Source organism: Mixophyes fleayi, chromosome 11 (assembly GCF_038048845.1).
Source record: "Mixophyes fleayi isolate aMixFle1 chromosome 11, aMixFle1.hap1, whole genome shotgun sequence".
Lineage (NCBI taxonomy): Eukaryota > Metazoa > Chordata > Amphibia > Anura > Limnodynastidae > Mixophyes > Mixophyes fleayi.
This window is the reverse complement of record NC_134412.1, coordinates 45,176,076-45,202,285: the sequence shown is the minus strand read 5'-3', so window position 1 is coordinate 45,202,285 and position 26,210 is coordinate 45,176,076. Positions and strand designations below refer to the sequence as shown.

General features: G+C 40.6%; 1 protein-coding gene across 1 annotated transcript in view; it reads left to right on the top strand.

The window, feature by feature from the left end:
• Positions 1-26,210, top strand: part of HINFP (histone H4 transcription factor) — an 82,672-nt gene that overhangs the window by 38,531 nt on the left and 17,931 nt on the right. Inside the window, 1 exon segment of the mRNA XM_075190546.1 lies at positions 1,993-2,117. Within this exon segment, the coding sequence (XP_075046647.1) occupies positions 1,993-2,117 (125 nt within the window).

Below are 26,210 nucleotides of genomic sequence, written 5' to 3'. Positions count from 1 at the left end.
GGGTCTGCCACACGGCCACTTTTAGATGCGCGCGACTCTTGGCCTTTCTTTGGGATGGATTAGAGGTCTTGTCTTTGTTTGAATTTACTATAAGTACAAGTATTGGCTCTCTATCTTTACCCAGCAGTAAATAGACCTCCCGGAGGTGAGGACTTTCATCCAGGGAGTGCACACATACAGCACCCTTATGTTCCACCGACAGCATCCTGGTACCTGAATTTGGTCCTCAATGTTCTTCAAAGGCCTCCCTTTGAGCCTTTGAATTCGGCTGATGTTAGGTTTTTGACATGGAAAGTGGTGTTCCTCCTACCCATTATTTTGCACGTAGAGTGTCAGAGCTGTCCCTTTCCTGTCGCTTTCCATATCTCATCTTCCATGATGATGGGGCTGTGCTACGTATGCTTCCTTTCAGCCAAAAGTGGTTTCGGAGTGTCACTTAAACCAAGAGATTGTTGACCCAGTTTTCAGGGAAGAGGATTCCTCGGCTCCCTTGGATGTGATTCGAGCCCTCCGCATCTGTGTGGATAGGACGTCTGCTATCCGACAGACTGACTCCCTCTTTGTTCTGCTTATTGCCCATAAACGAGGGTAGCCAGCTTCAAAGCAGACCATAGCCATGTGGATCACTTCCACCATCAGGCAGGCGTATGTGGATTCCAACTGGCCTGTGCCTAGCCGCCTCAACGCCCATTCAACCTGTTCGGTGGGGGCTTCTTGGGCTGCACGTAACAGGGTCTCAGCGGATATGTTCTGACGGGCAGTCACCTGGTCCTCTGTTCTCACCTGTACAAAATATTACCAGTTTAATGTTTTTGCATCCCCGGGCGCGGGTTTCAGCTGCAGTGTTGTGCATGCCGGTATGTCAGAGCAGTCCCTCACTTAGGGGGCTGCTTTAGTACATCCCCATGGTAGCAGTGTCCCCCAAATTGGATACAAGAAAAAAGAGGGTTTTTTTTAGACTTGCGATAAATCCGTTTCTCTGATTCCATCTGGGGGACACTGTGTTCCCTCCCTTATGCTCTTCTACTGTTTGGTCTTGTTGTTGTCTCCCCATCCTTGGGGCTTTATAAATACACTGAGGCTACAGAGATTTGCAGAGGGAAGGAGTCTGTCAACTAGTTAATTAATTGTTTAATCTAACTTGCTAAGTGCCAATTCCAAGCTCCCCACATGCAACCCCATGGCAGCAGTGTTCACCAGATGGAAATAGATAAACTGATTTATTGTAAGTATAAAAATCATCTTTTTTTTTTTGTTATTTGCCTAGCTGTGCCAGGATGCTTACGGTCATATATACATTCTTGTGTCCTTTAATATATTTCTGTTGAAGGAAACATTAATATCTTGGAAAAGCAGGTGATTGTTGGGTTATAGTTTGTAAGATCTTAACATTTAGCCTGTCTTATATATAATCTATTTTTTTTTTATTTTTTTTTTAAATTGTGATACTTGTTCTGATTATTTATCATGTACTGAAGATTATTACACAACATAACATTTTCACCATTGTTTTTTTGTATTTTTGTTTTTTAATTCTATACTTTTTCATACAATATGTTTTATTCATTTGTCATTAAGATTATTGGAAATGACTGCCAACTTTTAGTAGTTTAAAGAATCATTTTTGTATATTACTGCATGGTCACATTAAGTGCAAAATGATTATTTACAGTATAATGATATATCCATTATAGACTCCCCCCTTTGATTTATTGCCCTTGCATCAAAGTTTTGTTTATTAATAACACACATTTATAATCTAGCCCAGAGGTGCTGCTCAAACCCAGGCATTAAGAGCTACCAACAGTTCCTGTTTTCAAGATTTATTTAATCATGCGCAGTTGCGTTAATTTATTTTTCCAGGTCAGTAATTATCCCATCTATTTCCTGAAAAGACGATCCGTTGGTAGTTCTTGAGTACCGGGTGTGAACACCTTGATCTAGCCTGATCAAAGCTTTGTTGATTTATTTGTCTTCTTTTCAATTATTAAGGGGGATTCGGCTCCCAGGTATAAATGTCATGTTTGTGAGAAATGCTTCACTCGTGGAAATAACCTCACTGTTCATCTGCGTAAGAAACATCATTTCAAGTGGCCATCTGGACACCCCCGTTTCAGGTATTGCTTATTCATCTATGAATTGTACTGAACTTTCACTTGTTCAAGAGATAGATTTGCCATTTAACGACATAACCCTCCCATTTTATAATTAAGATCCTTGATGGTTTGTTGTTCAGCATCATTTTATTTTTATGCATATTTACATTAGGTTTGTTCAACTATGTAATTTAGTGCAGATTTAATCATCACTGGCTGAAATAAATTAACTTACAGATAAATATATCTGCTGTTTGTGGACTAATTATGATTTTCTGCATTTTAAATTATTTCTAATTTAAGGTGATTGCAGGTGATTTTAATGCCATTTATCCCATCATGAATAGATTGTCAGGAGGGAATGTGCTGTCTCTTCCTCTTAGGGAATTGCACATTCTCCTCCTTACTCTCTGTTCTGTTAGGATTGGAGGTCTTTCTAGACTGGCAGCTCACTTAAGACCCAGAAAACTGCAAGTACTCTGCTCTAAATTTGCTTTAGGCAAGGGAAAAGGATTGCTTTGACACCTTTTCCTCTTGTTCCAGAGGCGGTCATCTCAGTGCCAGCCTCCTCTTCACCAGTTATGCACTTGCACAGATATCTCCATGCCATGTTGCTCTGTATTGTGTAGCAGGAGACACTCTGAGTACTTCTAATGCTTTCGTACCTTACTCCAGTTGGGAAGGCACTTAAGAATCAGAAGTAGGGCAAGTATTTCCTCCTTAGACTACAGGTAATGTAGTCCATGATCTTTCCTTACCAGAAATTGTACCACAGTGACTTTCAGTTTCCTTTAAAGCAAACTGGGTATTGTGGTGCACCTTCTGTTCATCTTCTAGCCATCTCCTTCCTCTGGCCACCTTTTGCAATTTTTGCTCCAATACTCAGAGGCCATAATTTTGCCAACACCCACATACTGAACATGTGAGATTGCTTCACACTTTGGAAACAGTCCATACCACATCTCATTGAACAGTCTTATTTGTGAACTATGAAGCACCTCATAAAGGTCGTTCTACTTCGGGGTGACTGGTGCTTACTATAAATTTGGTACATAGCCATTATTGAGGTTTGGTCTCCTTTCCTCTATAGTCCCAATCTATGCATCCAGTTTTACTCTTTCTAGGTATTATTCAATGTGGCTTTTCTGAAACTGGTTATGCAACTGTATGGTCATCCCTCCACACATGTGCTAGGTGTACAGTGCCTAGTGGCCACTTCTCAGTTTGTGGTTTTCAAGCAGAAAATCCTGCAGGCTATATTTTCTCCTTGACAGTTTTTTTCTTTTTCGACTTTCTCTTTTGTACACTGCTGCTAGTTCTTTGATGGCTTTGGGATCAACTATATCTACTCTTACATTCTAACAAAAAGGGATTTTTCCACCTAACATCAAATCTTTATCTTCAAGACCGGTGATGTTCGCGCAAGACCACCTGGTTTCTACCCTTTGAGCTGTTTTATGGCTCTTATTCCCCACTCAACATTCTTTCTTTGCTAATCAAAAGAGCTACTTCCTCTAGTAGGAGTTTCTAGATCTAGAATGATGAATCAGGTTAAGCTTATATTCTGTTGACTGTACTGCCTCCCAATGGAAAAGGGACAGACATCCCAGTCACTTGCATTGATATTACAGCAGGAATAAACATCACTGATGTGGAAGACAAAGCTGTAAATTGGCAAAGATTGTGAAGGACATGGGATTCGGGCAAGGAAGGGATTCATATTGGTGAGCGATGCATGCCACGACCCTTTCTTGCTGTACCATGCAAATTTTGTCTTTGCCCACCCTCCTGTTGTTGCAAACTTTATCATCCTTTGAAATGGATATTTTTGTTCGCAAATACAGAATAAACCACTTTGTTAAAACCACACTCACTGTTTTGCACAAAACAGTGAGTGTGGTTTTAACAAAGTGGTTTATTCTGTATTTGCGAACAAAAATATCCATTTCAAAGGATGATAAAGTTTGCAACAACGGGAGGGTGGGCAAAGACAAAATTTGCATGGTACAGCAAGAAAGGGTCGTTTTAGTATGCCTTACAAAACATAAAAGATGGAACCAAGACATAGTGAAAACTCAGCACAATGTGTAGGTAAAGTGTAAGTGAGAGAGTAAACCCATAGTATGACAAATAATTAAATACTATGCATAGCACCCCAATACCCACCATATACAGCTCTATGCTCCAAAAAAAAAATCCTCAGTGCCTATAGACAGGACACATACCCTATCCTATTTTATTTTATTTTTTTTTTAAATTAAATATATTTATTTACATGTTTTCAGACATTACAGAAAAAGAGGAAAAAAAAAATGCAGAAAACATATCCCAGTTTTGGAGACTTTTAGAACCGGGACTGTGTCTTATTTTATAGATAAGGATGCTCCTCTATAGCAAACAAATCGGCAAACAGCAATATATAATGCGTACATTGTGCGAGAGCAAGTCATTGTTTCACAATACTAACCCGTTCATTGTCCACCCCACCACAGATGACACCTAGTGGGGTAGGCTAGTAGGATTCCCTTTTACCTGTAGTTAAAAGGTCAAGGGGCACAGAGGGGGCATTGATCCTAGACTCCATCATGTGGCACACAGGTCACAGAGCCTCCGCTTTACTTGGGTGAATTGAGCTCTACTCTTCATGGACCTCGATGGTGAAATCCAGGAAGATTGACACAATGTGATTGTCGTATTTAAGTGGGCCCTTGGTCCAAGCCAGCTGAAGTACAGCGACTCTGTCCCTATAGTGGAGGAGCTTTACTATAAATGTCCCAACAGGGGCACCCGGGTGCAGGGGCTGCGGAGGGAGGCGCGGGGACACCGGTCAACCACAAACCGTGAAGTGAAGGCCTCCTTTCCAAATGCAGTCGTCAACCAGGATTCCAAGAAAACTTCAGGGTTAGAGCTTTCCGCTCTCTCGTGGAGGCCCATAAAGCGTAAATTGTTGTGGCGCAGACACCCTCCAGATCCGACATTTTTTGTTTGCAGATATTATCCTGGTTAGTCTCCCTTCATGGGGGCGGTAGTGTCTTCCAGCGTAGATATTCGTTGCTCAGCCTCTCCCACCTGCTCCCTAATCTTTTGCATGTCCTGACTGATAAGGGACAAGTCCACCTGCACCTCGCCAATTCGATTTGTAAGTCTCTTCTCGGAGGAGCTGATGGCCAGTAAGACCTGTTGAACCCGCAGTGGTTGATGGCGAGTCTGCAAGCGACGTGGGGGTAGACAATCGAGGAAGGAGAAGAGGAAAACAAGAAGGGGTTGGCTATCGCAGGAGTCAAAGACGGCAGAGGACTCAGACTCGAAATTAAGGGTTATTAATCTTTCTCAGAGAGAACTAGGATCGCATCATATTAGTCTCTTGAGCAAAGGACTCTCATTTTCACCGGTCCAAACAATGAACCGTTTTGAATGGGAGAAGGATTTAAATCTCCTTTCTAGAAAGTTACTCCTAAAGAAATTTTACAGTAGTCATAAATCTATTATTGATACAGATTCTAAAGATTTGCAGCTTGCTCAACAACAACCAATAATATTAGACACTAAGGAAGATTTTCAAGCACTCGATATACTCGAGGAATTACAATCAATCGATTCAAGCAATAATATTTCCACTATAAGTACCGAAGCACATGACCTGGCCCCCTTAAAGAAAAAATCGACCTTTTTCCCAGATGCAAAAATTTGTCCACAGGTTAAAGTCTATATGGACTTAGTATCAAGAGATTTAGATTTGTTTTTTTAGATCAAATGAAGGCAGATTTACAATTACTAAAAATCTTAATGCCATGGAATCTCAAGCCCTTAAAGAAATATGTAGTTGGAATGACGTGGTGATTAAGCCCTCTGATAAGGGGGGCAATATTGTCATTTGGCCCCTGGAGAAATATATAGGTGAAATTCAACGACAGCTTAATAATACACTTTGTTACCGCCACCTCATTTTCAATCCAACTGCCAACTTTTTAAGTCTATACCAACGCATTATTAACTCAGCACTTAACAGTGGTACTATTAATAAATCTGATCATGATTTCCTGATGGTAAAAAATCCAACGATTCCAACAATGTACGCCCTCCCAAAGATTCACAAAAATGAAACTGATCCCCCAGGGCGTCCGATTATATCGGGTGTCCTGGGTCTCACGGAGAATGCTAGCAGATTTGTAGACCGACACTTAAGACCGTATGTGATCGGTCTACAATCATATGTGAGAGATACATTGGATGTACTCTCGAAAATTCAAGATATCACCATCAGCCCAAATACCAAACTTGCCTCCTATGATGTAGAATCTCTCTATACAAATATCGATCATAAACAAGGTATAGGTACGTTACGTTCTTAATATGAACATCAATACGGAATTTAATGAATTTATATTGACACTCTTAGAATTCATTCTTACTAAAAATTACTTTGTTTTTAATGAGAGATTCTACCTCCAAATCAGAGGCACAGCGATGGGCACTTCCTGTGCCCCCACCTATGGCAATTTTTTCTTAGGTTGGTGGGAGCAGGAATATGTTTTCACGGAGTCCAATGATATGTTTACCAGTAACATTGTCATGTGGTTACGCTACATAGACGATATTTTCATTCTTTGGGATGGTGATGTTGATCATTTCCATACTTTTACCTCTATACTGAACTCTAATAAACTAAACCTTAGATTAACATCTGAAATTGATGACTCTTCAATCAATTTCCTTGATCTTACCATCTGTAAAACAACATTAGGCACTCTGGAAACTGATATTTTTCGTAAAAAAACGGCCACTAACACTATATTACATTGTAAAAGTTCTCATTTTCCACCAGTCTTACATGGGATTCCAAAAGGCGAACTTTTGCGGACTAAACGCAATTGCTCCAACCAACAAATATGTTCTCAAAGAACTTCGGAATTGATGACAAGGCTTAAACATAGAGGATATAGTCATAGGATTCTGAAAAAAGCCAATAAATCGGTTAACGTCATAAGTAGAGAATCATTAATTTACCCTACGAGGGATCCTGAAAAGATCAACCCAAAGATTAGGATGATTGGCACTTTTTGCGCTGAATGGCGACAATTACAAAATATCTTTAAGAAACACTGGCATATTTTGCTAACTGACCAGGATCTTAAAGAAAATCTCGATGATCATCTATCTTTTAGCTGGCGTAGAGCAACAAATCTCAAAGATAAACTGGTCCACAGCCACCTTAACCAAAGCAAAAAATATAATCCTAACGGATTGAAGGGTTATTTTAAATGTGGAACTTGTAAGGCGTGTCAATTTATGACACAGACTAAAGTGTTTAAAGATAAATTTGGCAAGGAGTGGAAAATACAGGAATTCTTAAACTGTAACTCTTCAGGGGTCATTTACTGTCTTATGTGTCCGTGCTCCTTAAAATATGTAGGAATGACCACCAGACCTTTCAAAAAAAGAGTTCTTGAGCACGTTAATAATATACGAAACAGTAAAAAAGATCAGGAAAAACTTAAGACACTCACCTCAGTTGCCAAACATTTTTTATTACAACATGATGGCAATCCTAAAGGATTACATGCATTTGCAATGGTCAGAGCTCATTTAGGTATTAGAGGTGGCGATCTACAAAAAGAGCTACTCCGAAAGGAAACCAAAATGATATTTCAAATGGGGAGTATGGCCCCTTACGGTCTCAATGACTACAACAGTTATGCATCCTTTTTATGACATGTTTTCAACTTAATTTTTACTCATCTAAGATCAATATATACCAATCTATAATAAATTTACCATTCCTCCAATATTCATTAATTTGAGCTATAGGTAGTTAACTTTATTCTCAGTAGCCATTTTTATGATTTTCTAATGATATTCTACTTTGGAGTATTCTTTATTGTTTATGATATAATACCTCTTATAATCAAAATTAACCATATCTGCAGCGTAGATATCTGATTATGTCATTCCTAAAAAGCATCGCCTGACTTATTAACATTACATTAATTAAATCAGACGTTTTGCATCATAAATGACTATTGTCTGCTTTATGGTTTTATTTGTTCTTACTTATTATATAACAAGGATTTTATACTTACCATCAAAATGTATGAAATATCATTAGATTCACATAGATATATACTATTAATAACTTTAATAATTAGTCCCTACTGTCAGTATACTTACCAAATATTAATTACCTGGCTTTCAATATTACTGAGCACAACTAATGAGTATAGACTTTATACTGATGACTTGCTACATATATTTTACAAATTGCATTTCATTAATATCAGAAGTGATAATCTATCCGCTTATTAACTAAACTCATTGGGGTATAATATTAAAACAAGCAGGAATATATACCACGGTAAACTTCTAGATGAATACTGCCGTTATATTATATTGATCATAAGGAGTAGTTCACGGATGCACAATTGAAAAGATCATCTCTGACATCGATAACTCCCTACAGTTTATTTGCACCAATAGAGTGACTTGTTCTGAACGAACATTAACTGTGATAGGCAAATTTGACTGTCAGTCAAAATCACGGGGGGATCTAAGCAGTAATATACACACCCAGTCTGATAAACCCTCGTGATTGGCTTTGCCCGCTTTAACCGCACCTACCTGCATGACTATTTAAGAGCTGTCAAATCTTTGTATCATTGCGTCTTGAAAAAGCCACGGAGCGAAACGCGCGTCGGCGTTTTGTCTCACCAATCCTTTACTCTATTATCTCCGCCAGGAATCGCTCCCCAGTCTTTATTTAGGTAAGAAACCTTCACATAACCCCGCGATTCCTGGTCATAGTATCTGTTATCTCTGATGCTTCCGCTAAGCTTACCAGAGCCTGATGCGGCTTCAAAGTAACCAGTGGGATTTTTATACAGCTCTCAGAGGGAGCCTCTCCGTGACACAATTTGGCTTATTAGCCCGTGGGAGTTTTCAATTTATTAATCCCGCTTTGTTATTTTATATATCATTGTGAGGAGCTAAAGGAGCCTCTTCTTGATACTACTTGGCTTACTAGCCCGCGGGAGTTTTCAATTAACTTATCCCGCTATGTTACTCTATATATTATTGTGAGAGGCACTGTAGTTTTGAGTTAACTGACAATGTCTTATGTTTTATATATTAAGATGGCTATGTAAACTCAGGAGTATAATATCCTAATATTATTATTAACACACAGTGCCTTTTCAATTTCAGGCAACAGAGTTTTCTGACATCTTGTATGTAACAGATATAATTATTAGCGCTATATCAGCTTACTATTGTATTTGTATTAGGATACTGGTGAGACCTTGCAAAAAACTTCCCCCCCCCCCCCATTTTTTGCAATTTTAAATCACAGTTCACTATATTTTTATTATTTCGCTCATCTACTTTCCATTTTATTCATATCCAATAAAAGTTAAATTTTAAATAAGCACCTACGGAGTGCCTCAAACTACACTGTCTTCCCTTTCTCTCTTCCCTCTTTATACTTAATTGTTCCAGTGTTGGGTGCACCCCCCGATTAGAGTCTCTCTTCGGGTCAACAAGCAATTATTATAATAAGTGCTTATGTTATTTTCCCTAGTGCGGTTTTCTACCCAAGTTTTAGTTTCCTGGAGCCAACAGCATCCGCAGTGTTAGGCGCAGAGGACATATTTCTCAAGTTTCACAGCCGCCGTGGCTGCACTGGCTTTCCCCATAGCAACAAACAGATTGATGAGGCAGGAATTACAGATGGACTTGCAGTTGTCCCTGTCCCTGGACCAAGAAAAGGTGGCGTTGGTCTTCCACAACAAAAAGAGGAAGGTGAGGTGGGTCTACCCGCTGCAAGGGTATTTGGAGGATCAAAGAAAGAACTCTGTAAGATTGCACAGCTCCACACCCATGTCCCTAAGGAGCTTACAATTAGAACCAGTCACAGGAATATAGTCAGTATATAGCGGGCCAGAGAGGCAGCACTGCAATATTGCACAACACCACAAGGTGGCAGCACAGCTCCAAACCCACATCCCAAAGGAGCTTACAGTGAGAGGAACAAAATGAAGACGTTTCAATATTTTAGTGAGGTAGCCTCCGGTGTCTGTCCAAAGTGTTGGGGTCCACAGGGGGGCAGCATGTTCACCAGCAGCTGCAGACCCTCATATGGCAGCGCAGTGTAGGGAGGCAGCGACAGCAGCCAGCTTCGAGAGGTCAGCACCTGCAGAAGTCAGAGTATGCCTCCAAACATTAATTGACAGGAACGCGGGGAGGGGGGTGCAGATAGAGGTGTCCGAGGGATAGCCACTGCAGTGTCCTGATAATAGCAGCTACCGTTCAGTGTAAAGGAGGGACAGTCACTCCACTGCCGCTCAGCTGTCTTCATGGGGGGCACTAGTTGCTGTTTAGCTTGTGTCCGAAACACCCATGGAACAGTGCCAGCATAACCTCCTCTTCCTCCCCCAAGGTAAGATGGCCGTCTCCCGCCCTGCAGATCCACACAGTCCGGCAACAGGAAACGAGAGGCAGCAGTCCAAAGATGCAGCATGTCCCCTAAAGCAATTCTCCAGACGACCGGTGCAAACCGGCGGCAGGCAGCGTCCCAGAACCAGAGGGTCCCTGAGGAGATAGGAGGGCTAGTATACTCCCAGAGAAGCCATGCAGCAGTCCCAGGCAGTCTCTAGGCCAAATCCCCAAAGATAAGCAGCACAATCCGAGCCAAACAGGAGCAGAGAGATGATAGGAGCTCTAAGGGTGCACTTAGGGTGATTTTTGGTAGTTTAGTACACGGGGTGGATGAGAAATAGGATTTCTGCGGGACAGCAAGTACCATGTGACTTACTCCGTGCCCAGTCAAGGAACTCCCCACTACCCTATCCTTTTACTAAACCTTCCAACAAGATGTAGTATGCACAACAACATTTATTATGCGCATGTCATAATATGCAAAACACAATTTAAAATGTAACAAGTCATTTACTCATGATAAAAACATGTAATATGCCAAACAAGGTGCGTAGAAAGATGATATGGTTGTGCCCAACTGGAGACCCTGTGATGTTCCCTGTTGTTATTTACCCCTAGGGTCTAAGTTGGCTGCGTCTTTATTGATTTGTTTCTCACTCCCAATCTGGTGGATAGTGTAGAGGTTTTCACCCCATGATTTACTCTGCAAGCAACAGAGCAGGCAATGTTAAATACCTACTTTGCAGTTTGCTGGATTCTAAGCAGAACATGTTGATGGGAGCTTTCTGATAGATGTAACCCTGGTATCCAATATGAAGCTGTCAGCACTCTCACGTCACCTAAATATCCTGCCCTGGATTTCATCACACTTTTACCCCCACTTCTGCCAATGTAGTGAGGGAGTAATGGTGGAAACAAAATATATTAATAAAAGATGTTCTGGAAAAATTAACATAAACATTGTATTCTAATAGAAGATACAGATGTCTGTGTATGGGCAAGATGTTGTTCTGTCCATTACCAGCATTGAAGGAAATTATTTAATGGTAAGTGGGTGAGGGGAAATTTTCCAATTTAAATATCTGCCCCTGTAGTTTCAAAGGCACTGTAACTTTCATATTGTATCTCTTTTACGATATATTCCTCAAAAAATTTACAAGATTGTACAGCCCTTCCTTATACTAATATAATTTGAGAGAAAATAATTGTCTACTGCAGCATAGGAACAAGTGTGTGACAAATAAAATTCTGTATTTTGCTGTATTTTGGTTTTCTCACCTGTTAAATGATATGTCAAAACCTTTTAGTTTCTGTAATGAATTTCTATTGGGCACATAAGTTACTCTTAAAACAGCCCACCTACTTTTCTTGTTTTGTTTTAAAAATATTAGTATGAGCTAAATACTTTAAGGTTTAAATACCATTTAATAAGTCACTTTAAAAGTCTCTTCAAGAGGACAGCATAGTCCAAAAAGTAAAAATTGCTCAAAATCTCTCATTCACCAGTATATTAAAAACAATCTTCTTGTCCTGCCATAATCCAAATCTTCATTCTTTGTACTCCAATTTGAAATTAAATAAATCAAAACCCCTAATAGACTCTTAAATGTGATTGACTGGGAGCTTCATTCACAGGTGGTTTTCATGTTCCACCCAGTTACAGCCATTCCAGGTCACAGCCAGAGTGTTCCTAGTGAGCAATGTCTCCTAGGTTTGCCCTACAATAGTGTGAAATGGTTTGTTTGGGGTTGGTTTCCACTGTACCAGGGGGACCATATGTTTGTATGGCTCCCTGTTTTGTGGAAACCAGCCCAGGTGGTACAGAGCTGGTCACGGGTTTGAATTATTATTATTTTAATCCATTCAGAAAGCATTTTTGGTATGGTATGTTGAGCATATTGCTGAAATTGAATGAAATTTAAGCAATCTTGTGTAATAGAGCTAGGTCTTTTTCTCCCACTTGATGATAAAATTGTATAAGTTACTGCTTGGCAAGGTGATAAAATTGACATTGCAGTTTGAAATAATACGATTTGATGTGCCATTTTGACTTTGAATTGCACGGTTATTAAAAAGCATGCAAATGGCAAACTACAGTTTGGTAATTGAAAGCCTTGCATTCCCCAAAATGTATTTTTCAGATATGTATGAAAAGGATCCAGTTGTTCAGTCTCGCAGGCATAATGCCAAAAGGTCATCCAGCTAGGAATACTGTTGGTATATCTAGAAAGATTTAATAAACGCTGTGCCAGTGGAGAGCCCATAGCTACACTTTTTTTTTTTTTTTTTTTTAAAGAAACATAAATCCCTAACTCCCCCCTCTGAATCTTTGGTAAGGAACAGAGCGTATCTAGTCTTGACCCATTGGGACCAGATCTTCTAATATTTAGGCATGGAGTTTCTTGTGTGGATGTATCATTCATGTCCAACCCGGCTGCCAAAAGATGGCTTTTCATTAACCATACACATTCTAGCTATAATTTGCCAAAGCCAACAGACTGATTATGTAATGGGTTAATGATTTATCTAAAAGGAGATCAGGAGAGATTCCAAAAAAGGATTTTTTTTTGAGACACAATAAGGGAATCTTAATCGCTGTTACCTGAATACATGCAACTATCCAAAAACTCCTGACCTCTGGACAGGACCAGAGGAAAGTCAGAAAGCAGCTGACCTCATTCCACATTTAGGGCAATTGGAACTGTGCTGTCTTCCCAGTCTCTTTAGTCTTACACGAAGTATAATAAACTCTGTGAAGTATAAATAATTGGAGTTTGTGAAATCTGCTGCATGAAGTGAAATCGGGCACTACCATAAAGCTCCACTCTTACTCGCTTAGTTGACCTAGGTCAGCTTCCTATCTATTTTTGATGTCTAGCAAATCCCCATTTATAATATTTGAGAGTATGGTGGTGTATAGTATTGAGATAATTTTGCAAGAGCCAATCCTACAAAGGATCGCCTTAACAGGAGCATGACAAAATAGGGGAATGTTGTTGTGAGTCTGTAGAGCAGGTCATAGTTGTAAGTAACTATAAAATGTACCCGTCCTGACATGAATAGCGGACGTTTCTTCCATGTCTGAAGTCTAGCTTGAATATATAAGAGCTATATTATGAGCAACATAGTCTTGCATGTTAATCGAAATCAATATCCCCAAGTAAATAAATGTGTACGTCCACTGTAGCAGATATTCTGTCCTTGCGTCTCAATCTATTTACACGTATGGGGAATATATTGGACTTTGAACTGTTGATCCTTGATACCAAAAAATATTTTCCAAGTCATCGACAACTTGTAGCAGGTTGCTTAGGGATTCATCAGCATCCTTTAAAAAAAAGGAGCATATCGTCCACATACAGAACAATTTTATCTACATTTCCCCCTGCCAGCAGACCATATATCCCTGGATGCTTCCTAATAAGACAAGACTCTATAGCAAAACCAAACAGAGCGGGAGAGAGGAGGCAGCTAGTGCCTGTCTCCCTAGAGTGAAGGGTTTGAAGGTGTAACTATTTATGCACATCCTAGCCACTGGAGCAGAATAAAACCGTTTTACCCAACCCAGAAACTTATTGTCAAATTCCGCCATCATTTCGCAGAGAAAATACCACAGAATCAAAGGCCTTACCCACATCCCAGGATGCCCCGTCATTGGGAGAAGGCATTTGAAGTTGTGTAAATCTATGAAGAATAGTTATTCTGGATTTTCCTGGCATAAAACCAGTCTGGTCTGGGTGGACTACCTGGGATATTATCAAGTTTTTAATCAAGTGGCAAGTACTTCGGCCAATATCTTATCGTCTTTGTTTAATAGTGAGATGGGCCTATATGACTCCGGATGAATCGGGTCTTTTCCCAGATTTTGGGATAACTATAATTAAGGCTTTGGACACAGAAAACCTCCCTCAAATAAAGTGTCAAGTAGCTTCGGGCTCAAGAAAGACCAAAAATGTTTTATACACTTAGAAGGGAAGCATATCTATGCCCAGAGCCTTCCTATTTGGAAAAGATGCTATGGCTGTATCAATTTCTTTTAAGGTAATGGGAGCCTCCACCATATCTACTGCCTCTAAAGAGAGCTTGGGTACGCTAATTTGTAGAACATAATCTCTTGTTGGTGAGAGTAACATACCTGAAAGCTGTGTATAGATGTTTATAGTAATTAGGAGAAATTGGTAATTTGGTCACTATGGATGGATATGCATATCACCCTGATTATCTGAAATACAGATCACAACCACTTGTATTCCCCTGACCTTACACAGTGTGCCTAGAGAAAAGCTTTTTTTTTTTTTTTTTTTTTTGGGGGGGGGGGGGGGGGGGTTTGTTTTTTTTAAATCTAAAAAGATAACAGCATGCAAACTGTATAGATCACATCACAAATTAGCGATATAACGCTTCCAAGAAAAAAAACAGATGTTTTTGGCAAATTAACAAATAATTATATAAAGATAATGAACAGTAAAAAAAGAAAAAGGGGGAAAGAGTAATAGAATGTATAGTTTCCTGCTTAGGATTCTTTTATGTTTCAGGAGGGGGGAGGGTGTAATCTGAACCTCTAAGCAACTTCCTGGGCAAAAGAGTAGATACAATCCCCTACTCCCCTTTGAATTCTTTCAAAACACACAAATGGAAAATAAGAGAAAAGATTTTAAAATAGTAAAAATTCAGAAGGATTCTGGGATGCGAGCGTTATGAGCTAAGAGTTTCCACAGTTCACAAATTTTTGGGAGGTTATTAATACAGTCGTGGAGTAGACTTGTGTTTTACTCCATTGAGATAATCTTATCAGATAGGCATTGTAACATCTGAAATACATAGTGTTTTTTTTTTTTTTTTTCCAGTCTTTAGCGATCTGGAGCCGCTCTGCATTACCTATGTGCTGAGTCAGCTTGTCTGCGGGTTTAGGAAGCGTCTTTATGGGACAGCAGACTAGCATGACAATGGGGTCTGAAGTTACAAGAGAGCCTACAATTTGTTCTATCGGTTAGAAAATGGAGATGCGGTCGCATTCCCAACAAATATGATAAAAAGGATCCTATGCTCCCAATCCCATTGTCTCCAGCATAAATCAGAGGTTGCGGGGAATATTTGATTCATTTTAGAAGGGACCATATACCACCTGTCGTAGATTTTATAGGTATTCTCTGTTGTAGAACTATTTATAGAAGTTTTGGTAATGCGTTGTTTGATGCAGATGTGCACTTATGGGAGGGGGGGGGACTTTCAGTTGCTGGACACCCCCGCCCCCTCTCACTCATAGCCCAAGACTTGGCCTCAAAGCCCGTTCACCTGCAGCTCTCGCTGAGTTTCAGTTCCTGTTGCGCTATTTAAGAGTCAGTATTGCGGCCACAGTACAGACTCTACATTTGAGAAGCACTGTGGCGGATTCTGATTGATGGCTGACAGACTATTCCTTTGGTCACGCCAAGGATCTTGAGACCATACAGGAAAAGACACACATCTGAGGATAGTGCAGTGAAGCACAAGGAAATGTGGTCTCCTACCAGACATCCTCTCACAATAAATACATCAGTGTGAAATGGAGAACATTGCGGAAGTTCAGATGCACCATTTACATTATTTAAAATTGGGATTAGTCCTTTCACTTTATATATTATTCATTAGATTATATTTAAAAATAATATATTACACCATATATTTATTAATCCACATAAAGTATCTAATTTCACAAATACATTTTGCAGAAATAAATTCAGAAGTTCAACCTGGTGAAAGTTATTGTCTTAAGTGGGCAATTCTGAATTGTTTTAAAAGAGCAATAGGCATTACATGTTCAAAGTTTAAAAATATGGGGGCGTGGCCTGGCAGCTAATATGGCCGGACGTGTATTTTGCTAGCTCTTGCCATCCAGAGTTTACCTTGAGCTTAAAACAACCTATAGCCCTGCAGACACCACCTAAATACCATCCGTCTGGACGGTGGACCCCCTGCACTTGAGTTTGAGACTAGACTCTTGTTTCTAGGTAATCTCTTTGACACGCTACACCTAGAGGAAGATTTGGTGCAAAATTGGCCTAATTACCTGACTGTCGAGTAGCCTGACCTGCTCTGTCTGGATCGGTCGCCCAAAGCGGTGCAGCTGCAGCGTCTCGGGTACAGCTCAGTGTGGACTACAGCTGCAGGTGGCGAACTAGTCTCCTGGCTGGCGCGGCACCGATGAGACACACTTCTGGAGACTCCCTGGATCCGGTGGAGCCCGAGTGCTGCCTATCGCTGCACGCTCACTACGTATGGTCTATCTGTGTGGTGCAGCTGTCTGTTGGAGTCAGGGATCGACAGATTCTATGGTCAGTGGCAACATATAGTGATCAAATAAACTAGAAGGAATAGCGTGGCGTTGACACTGTAATTTCAATCTTCAACTTCAATCCATTGAAGGGTTATCTTGTTCTCTAAGTACCATTTTGACTTGTGTACTCCTCAATAGAGCTTAAACAGCTACTGCCAACTCGTGGAGGAGAATTTGTAGAATACAGCTCTATTTACTGTCAGAATTGGAATTCCATCCAAAATGTATACACTGTAAGCTCTATATTAGGACACAAAGCACACATCCGGAGCGGTGTTTAAGTCACCTACCTGTCTGCAGACCAGAGACACGGATACTAACGTGCAGCAGGAACCTGCAATCAGTCACATCCCAAATCTGTCATCCCAGGAGAGGCTTCCTTTTGTTAGCCACATTCGAGCTGACCGGTTGGTGCAGGGTTCCCCCGTCAAGCCTCCCAATTGTATGTCTATGAAGGGACTGCTCTGAGAGACACACCCACCATCATTACCCTCACGTCGACACTTCAGCTCGCAGTCTGTACGGTGCCTTAGCGTCTATTCGCTGCATATTAATGAATGTTAAAAAGGTAAATTAGAGGGTCTAAAAGTTCGAGCAATTGAACAGATTGATTCAACCATCAGGGTGGTGGACCGTTTCAATAATCTTTGTAAACGAGAAGCCTTTTGGATCTTCAGATTAAAAACATTGATACTGTTTGGACTCGATGATAGTATTGAACTTAACATATGAAGTGTTCCGATTTAGGCTGTGTACAATTTGTCTTACATCGTGTATTTATTTGGACCCCCCCATACTGTATATCTGTTATCTATCCTTACCCTTGTATATAGAGTTGATCCTAATCAATGTGAGAAGTGGTCTTATATCCACTGGGATGTTGGTCTTATTCTTCATGCTGTATGGGCAATATGTGTCTATTTTATGGCACCATTTCTATGGGTGGCCATATCAAGCCCAATTGGTATGGACATTAAGTTTACATAATTATGTCTTACCCTTTGTCTAATTTTTTTAGATGGATTCATCTGTGGATCATGTTAGGTGTATTTAAATGTATAAAACTTAAGTATTTAGTTTATGTTTTTATAACTCATAGAGGCTGTATCTATATATTTTTTGTGAAGATCTGTCACCCGAATATTTATTTTTTATTACCCATTTATTTTATTTATACGGATAAAGCATTTCGTTGGACCTCGGCTTTTTCCAATTATTGAGGTCCAGACCATAGGAGATCGTGTATTTCCGTGATGAATGACGATTTGTCGGCTGTTTCCGGATAACCACTGACGATCACGTGACTCAATTTAAAAGTTCGGTTGTTTCCGATAATGATTGTCTAATGGTTGGACATCTCCGGATGGTCAGCTGTTAATCATATGATCAACCACATGTGACCATTTTGATGTATTTAAACCAGCGCGGCTGGATCTTATCATTACACTTACCTCTGAAGAAGCGGCGATACGCCGAGAAACGCGTTAGGATCGATACATATTGAAATCTCTATCAGGTGCTGGCCAGCCTACAACTAATAGTTGTATTTGGATCCTTTCTGGGACTATCTTTTTGCTGATTGCCATTCCTACCTTACCGGAGCTTTCAGAATGTTATCATGACGGGAGCTTGATATCCACGAATTCGCATAGCGAAGTTAAGTATTTATGCTTGTACTCCAATAGTGCTTACAGCATCTATTTTTGATTTTGGACTATGCTAAAGATAACGAACATTGTTACTGCCGACTAAATACTTGAAAAATGAATATCGGCAACATAAAATAAAAGCAATCATTCTTTTTTGGTGCTTGTTTGCACCTCATGTTGGATTCTCCAATTATATCATGCTTCAAGTTACCTCACTGTCTGATTTTTTTTTATTGATCCAGCATAAGAAGTCATTTTAACTAACAACCACTCACCAGCTGGACTTGTATTGGTGTCAATTGCACCTTAATGGTGGATTTGATTTTGGATTATTGATACAGGTAAACTATCCTGCTTTCTGATCTAGCTCCAAAGGATCAGTATACTACTAATATAATATCTCTTCAGTCTACGGATTGGATCTCTAACGGCAATTAATTTTCTATCCCATATGGTACCATATGTTATTAACTCTTGGCCACATCCTCTCTTATTCATTGGTTGGGTTTGTTTACTATAGCGGTAGTTGTTATTTATGCCAACAGCCCATCTGGTTATATGCCTATCCTATTCTTTATATTGTATATGTTCAATAAATTGTCTATTTTAATGTACTTGGTGCTTTGCGCACCTCTTTTTGTTGGCAAGTTTTTTCTATTCAAGTGAGCAGATAAGCTGAGCATTATCCAGTGTATAATCTTAGCCCTCAAAAACGGAAGTGGTGTGCTCAGGCACACTATTTGCATATAGCACCAGTTACCCAGAAGCCTGAAATCCGACATCTTTGGCTTCAAGAGGAGTGGCTGGTCACAGGCCTATTACAGCTTATTAATCTGGAGCTGGCTGGTTCCCATCCAGGTGGAGAGCAAAGCAGTAGCACACGTGTTCCAACCGCTGGAAGACACAGCTGAGATCTGAGTCTCTGGAGGTTAGTTCCTCAGTCTTGAGTGGATGCTCATAACGGCCACAATTTTCTACTGAAGGACATATGATCTACTCTAGCTTCCTCACAGACGGCAGGTCTTTCCACACCCGGCAACACCAGCAGTTCTGTGCAGACTACCTTCAGTGAAGCCTAGGCAACACTATATTACAGCTGGAGAACTATCTTCACAGGGTGAGTGTTTGCATCTCTGCATCCTACCTGCGCGAATATCTCCCCACTCGGGATTGACACTTAAACAATAACTCAGGGGGCTCCCCTCTGCTGTCCTTTCTACATGCACAAGACCTAAAGGTGCACTATACACTAAGATGCCTCATATTTGACTGTGAAATGGGAGACCCGCCCAGGTTCTTGTGAACTCACCGCCAATATACCTTGTATTGTATTGTTCCTAATGTGACTCTGGTTAGCTTCTTACTACGTTAAATGCCAAAGATCCCAGAACCATCTTCTAAGTTATCTAAACTATTTGGCCCCACTTATTTGTTCCGATTTTGCTATGGCCCCTAAAAGACACAAGGCCAGTTTTTCTAGCGTCATTCCTCCCCTTCTGAGGGGGCTGTGTCCAAACATAAAGGCCCAGATGATCCTGGCTCCAGAAGCTCTTCACCTGCCATTGACCAGTCTTCATCTTTCTCTGTTCTGTCACAAATGGACCCCAGACGGCCAAACTACCATCAAATCTATGCAACTAATGTTTGACTCATTTTAAGGCTGCATTATTCTCTGAAATGCACTCTATAGGACAAATCAAGGCGCAAGTGACTGAACTAGGTGAAGACAAGATGGAGGAGCTTGTGGCACCTCACAATGAGCTCCTCTTCACATGAGAAACTAGAGACCGAAGTCCTAAATATGTCTGATAAGCTGGCGGACGTAGAGGATCACTCCCGGTGAAATCTTAAGATACGGGGCATTCCTGAGTCTATCTCCATCTCTGAACTTCCGGACTTTGCAAAAAATGTGTTTTAAAAAAACTACTTCCTGAGGCCTCTGACCATGACCTGCTACTCTATCTCATTCACAGACTAATCTGAGATTGGGACTGGAGACAGTGCCTTGTGATACTCTAATGCGGGTCCATTTCTATCATATTAAAGTAAGGATCCTATGAGCTGCTAGAACACCGGCAGCTGAAGAGGCGCTGCAAAATCTACAACTTTTTCCAGATTTCTCTCCGGTCACGGTGGCCAAACGACGCTTATTTCAACTAATTACCAAAGCACTGCAAGACCATCAGATTCAGTATTGTTGGGGTTTCCCGGTCAAGCTTATTATTCAACATAATAATTCTACTCGTGATTGCCTCAGTAGAAGACGATATTCAACTATTGCAGTCCTGGGACATTCAAGCAACAGCTAATACCTCAACCTCGTTGTCTCAACTACAGAAGGACTGGTCGCTTGTGCATTGAGACCAATAGTTGATCCTTCTATCTCTTCCATGTGAAGGCCTACTTCATATTGGCGAGGCCACTCTACTTTTCTGAAACTGTATGGAGACATCACCTTCTGGGGTTTGTTGAGACTCCTTTCAAATAATGGTGCGTGGATCTCCGGCCGGTGAACAGATCAACAATTGATTAGAGTGCTTTTATAGATTTTTTTTTGTTGGTTCACTTTAAATAATACGTTTTGTTTTAGCTTGTATAACATCTTTAAGTTACTTTAAGATTTTCAGTGTTTCTCAACATGTTGACTTTACAGGTGATATGTTTTTACCTAGATGTGTTATAGATATGGGTGGGTACTCACAAAGTAGGGCCAATGTCCCCACAGTTATTGATTTTCCTGGACGATTCTCCCTCCAGCAACTACTTTAACCCTAGGACTGGAGTTATTTATGTTTGTTTTTTTTTTCCTGTCTCCCCTTTCCCCCTCCTATTCCTCACCTCCTTTCCTTGGTACCCCCCTTTAGCCATGTACATCATTCTTTATCTTAACTACACTGCTTCCACGTTGTTCTCAAGGTCCTACACTAAACTCAGATGGTCAAGTTCTTATCATTAAATGTGAGGGGTTTTAACTCCCCTGCTAAACGGCAGTTAGCGCTATCATTTTTTCACAAGCAAAAAGCTGATGATGTAGCAGTAAAAGAAACGCATTTTCGTTGTGCTTCACCGCCAATGCTCCTTTTAATTGAAATGTGGTGGCCCTCTTGTTTAGCTTCAAGTCTAACTTTACTCTTGGCTCTAGCATTGAAGATAAAAATGGTAGATATTGTGATAGGACCACTTGATGGCAAACTAGTTACGATTGTATCGTTATATTATCCCAATTTGCGGCAAGTCCCATATCTTAGATCCACTTTGCGCGATATTGATAAACATAAACAGGGCACCCTTATTCTCATGGGAGATTTTAACATTGTAGTAGACCCCAACCTAGACAGATCCTCTCAGGTCTCTACCCGTACAATATACACTTCGGCAAGTCCCTCAGCTGACTTTGCTTGGTTGTTGGCAGAATTCGGACTTTGCGATGTCTGGAGGACCAAGCCCCGCTGGAACGCGAATATACGTTCTACTTCCCGGTGCATAACTCATTTCCGAATTGATCTGATACTGTCAGATAAATGGTCTCTACAGAATACTAAATCAGTTGGGATCCTCTCGATATCTTAGTCCGATGCCCCTATGGTTTGGACTTGGCGGTTCCCCATCAGGTGATCCCCCTTGGTTCATGGCGAATGGCCCCATATCTTCTGACGCTACTAGAAGCGAAGGTTGCTCTTAAAGAGACGCTTGATGTGTACACTGCTACTAACTCACCGGGGGACACGTTAATCTTAAACTTCTGGTGTACGCTCAAAGCTGTCATGCGGGGCTCAGCTATTCAGATTGGAGCCAGACTGAAATGTGCGTCTCTTAGCTACCAAGTGAAGTTGGAGGCGGAACTATCCTCCCTCGAGTCCCTCTGGATATCTTTGTTTCTTATAACCCAAATTAGAAGTCCATTTCAAAAACTATTACTTACCCATACTCTGCAAGTGTTAAGTAGACTCCGTCAGAAATATTATGTATCAGAAAACAGAGCGGGGCGATTGCTTGCCAGAAAGTTATGAGGTCAAAAGGCCCAAAATCTAATTAAATATTTGGTTGAAGATTCTGGAGCCTACTACTCCAAATTGTACAATCTCTGTGACTGTGATTCCACTCCCCAACCAACCCCTGCCCTTATTGAGAATTTTTTAAGTGAACTAAATTCACCTCTGGACTCTGATTTCAAAGCAGCCTTGGACACAGGCTAAGATTATGTATGTTATTAAATCCTTACCTAAAGACAAAGCCCCAGGATCTGATGGATTTATTAACAACTTCTATTCTACGTTTCAGACTGAGTTTACGTCTCTCAGTGGTAGTCATTTTAACGATGCTGTAAACGCAGACAGTGTTTACAGCTACATAAATAATCTGAATGTAAGCAAAACGAGATGTTAACACAGACTTATGTATGCACAGTTCCGATGTGAGGAGAGCCCAACACTTTAAAATGACGTCACTTTGAACCGAAACTTGAATATTTAAATCTGGAATGCAACGGACCCGGGGTATGATCATGTAAAGTAAGTATGAACTTTTACCGTACCAGGATTAGGGCACTTAATTACATAATCGTACGCTGGGTCCGTCTCTCTGCCAAAACTAACCAATTGCCTTTCTCAATTCCGACATAAAAATGTATGCTAAACTGATCGTTAATAGACGTAGTCCTCTTATTCCGTCTCTGATCCACCCGGATCAGATTGACTTTGTCCTCGGACACCAAGCATCCGATAATACACGTAGAGCGATCAATATTATCGAGCAAGCAAACAAATTCCATCATAAATTGGTAATTATGTCATTGGACATGGAAAAGGCATTTGACAGGCTACATTGGGGCTATATGAGTTGGGGTCCTTGCCCGGTTTGGATTCAGTGGTAAAATTCTCAATTCTAAATTCGCTTTATATAAGGGGCCTTCAGTGTCTGTTTATAGCACTGGCTTTACATCAGATAAGTTCACAATCTCCAATCGCACCAGACAAGGTTGTCCCCTTTCGCCTTCATTTTCCTCTTGGCTATTGAACCCCTGGCTGAGCGAATTAGGCAACATCCTCAGCTCCCGGGCATTACCCTAGCCTCGAATATCCTCAAATTGTCTTTTTTTGCAGATGACATTGTTATGTCACTAGCCTGAAGGCCTCATTACCAATCTTACATGATTTCCTACAGGAATATGGATGGGCTTCTTATTACAAATAAAACAGATCCAAAACAGACGCCCTCCCTATTAACGTATCTGACATCCTGGTGCGTCTGAAGGGAGCCTTCCCCTACGACTGGAGAACCTCTTCTTTGTCATATTTAGGGATTATGATTACTCCCCATATAGACTCCTTGCTTGAGGCCAATTATACTCCTCTATTGATACATTTGAATACTCTAGCAAAATCGTGGCAGTGTCATGAGGTATCCTGGCTGGGCAGAATCGCTGCGTTTAAATTGTCTCTTACCCAAAATGATGTACCTATTTAGGATGCTTCCTTTTTCTATCCCCATTTCCTATATTGATAAGCTTCGCCTCGTATGTGTGGAAGGGCAAACTACCTAAACTTTCCCACTCTACTATGTCCTGTCCAAAAAAAGGAGGTTTAGCCTTACCCGATATAGGTTAAATATCAGGAAGCGGCCATATTAGCTCGGCTATGAGATTGGTCTCTCCCAGATCTCCATAAACTGTGGATTGATCTTGAGAGAGAGGCCTTAACCATACATTCCCATTGGCCGATCTGTGGATTCCTAAGTCCTGGCGGCCCCCCCCCCCCCCCCCACACACACAGTCTGACTTACCCTGCCTCACGAGAGATGCTCTCCTAATTTGGGACAAAACACTAAAGACAAAGGTACCTTGTCACTCTCCCCACTTCCAATCTCTCCCTCCTTGCTTTAGCTAAACTTATAAATCTGTCCTTGTGGTATTCTAGGGGTATTGCCAGTATAAAAAACGCTTCATTCTGACCTGTCTTTGTTACCCTTCTTGCAATTGCGAGAGCAATTCCAGATCCCAAATCAAGACTTTTATAAGTACCTTCCTGTCCGACATTGGTTAACTAACCTCCTTATGCACGCACCACCTTTCCCTACAACGCCCCCCAGTCTTCTATGCCAGATTGACAACTGGGATTAACAAGGCAGCCATCTCCTTTTGGCACACTCCCCTTAATTTAAGAAAGCAATCGGTGAAATCCTCCTCCCAACTACTTTGGGAGAGAGATCTTGGTCAGGTTTTTTGATGTGACTCAATGGGACATTATTTACCAAAATTCCCATCAGATGTCGAGGTGTTTGAACATCTGATGGGCATGAAGGTGTTTGAACACAAAGTTGATTTACAAACTACTCAATAGGCTCTATATGACTTCAGATAGACTTCATAAGATTTGGCCGGCTCAGACCAGGGCCTGTTGGAGAGAGTGTGGGGAGATAAGTGACATCTTTCATGTTTTCTGGAGCTGTCCGGTTGTCCATAGCCTCTGGTTCGCGGTGTTTACCTTAATATCAAAGATCACTCAAACTCCTGTCCCTAGTAACTCGGAGGTAGCACTTTTACTCTTTTTTTTTCCCCCACAAGTCTCATCAGGAGATCGTTACATTATAAGACTCATTTTTATAGCTACTCGTGCGGAGATGGCCCAGGCATGGAGAACTCCCACACTGCCACCCATTGCTAAGACAATTGCTCCAGTTAAGTTGCAACAGGAAGACCATGGGAGTGCCGTATGCTTCCACTGCTTCTTCTCCCAACGTCAAGTGGTTTGCTTGGAATCAATATATCTCCACAAAGTCAATCTCTCCAGACCTCCCGAATATTTCTCAAAACTCTTCTCAGTAGTTCTTAGAGATTGTTTACCCAATGTATTTTCCTAATGATTTTCAATATTTTAATTTACTGAGATTTGCAAATTCTGTTTGTATTTAGATGTACTACCCTTTTTCCCTTCCTTATAACCCTCTCCTTTCCCCTACACTTTACTGTTTATTTCTGTACCCTGTAATAAAAAACTTTAATAACAACTATTATTGGAGAGAAAAAAAATCTATAACTACTAATTGTACATGTAAAATTCAATGTAGTAAAGAAAAGACACTACAAGGCCATAGTCCTGACTCTAAAAATGGTCAAAATGAAGCTGGTGCACATGTCCAGCGGCAGCAGTGCCTCCCATCTAATTGCCACTTTGCGGATTTGAGAAGGTTGTGTGCAGACTCCAGTGGTGAATCGTACTGTGAAATATTTATACCTGTCAAGTTTATCTACAGACATTTTAAATATATGTGTATATTCTCTCTCTCCCACTCCTAAATGAAAAAATATATATAAAATATACATATGTAAGAGTTTGTGTTAATATGTAGAAATAAATATTAATATAGAGAATTATATATAAATATATTTAACATTCCACCACTTTATTTATGGTTTATATAATTTTATACATACTTTGCCCTACATTATTTTCTTATACATCTAAGGAAATGAACTACAGGGCACTGAGAAAATTAATTACATGGAAGAGGGAGGGTGGGAAATGCATTAAGGGAGGGAGTTAGTTTTTTTTTGTCTTAGACAACAGGTACAGTAGGGAGGGAAGTCCCCCGTTGTGCAGCTCTGCAATGTAGAGAAGCACCAAGGGCAAGCCACATGCAGTGAACAAGGGATCTATGCAGCATTACAAAGGAAAAGGGGTGAGCTGGACGAGGACTATCACCTTTTAAGTGCTAGCCATACGT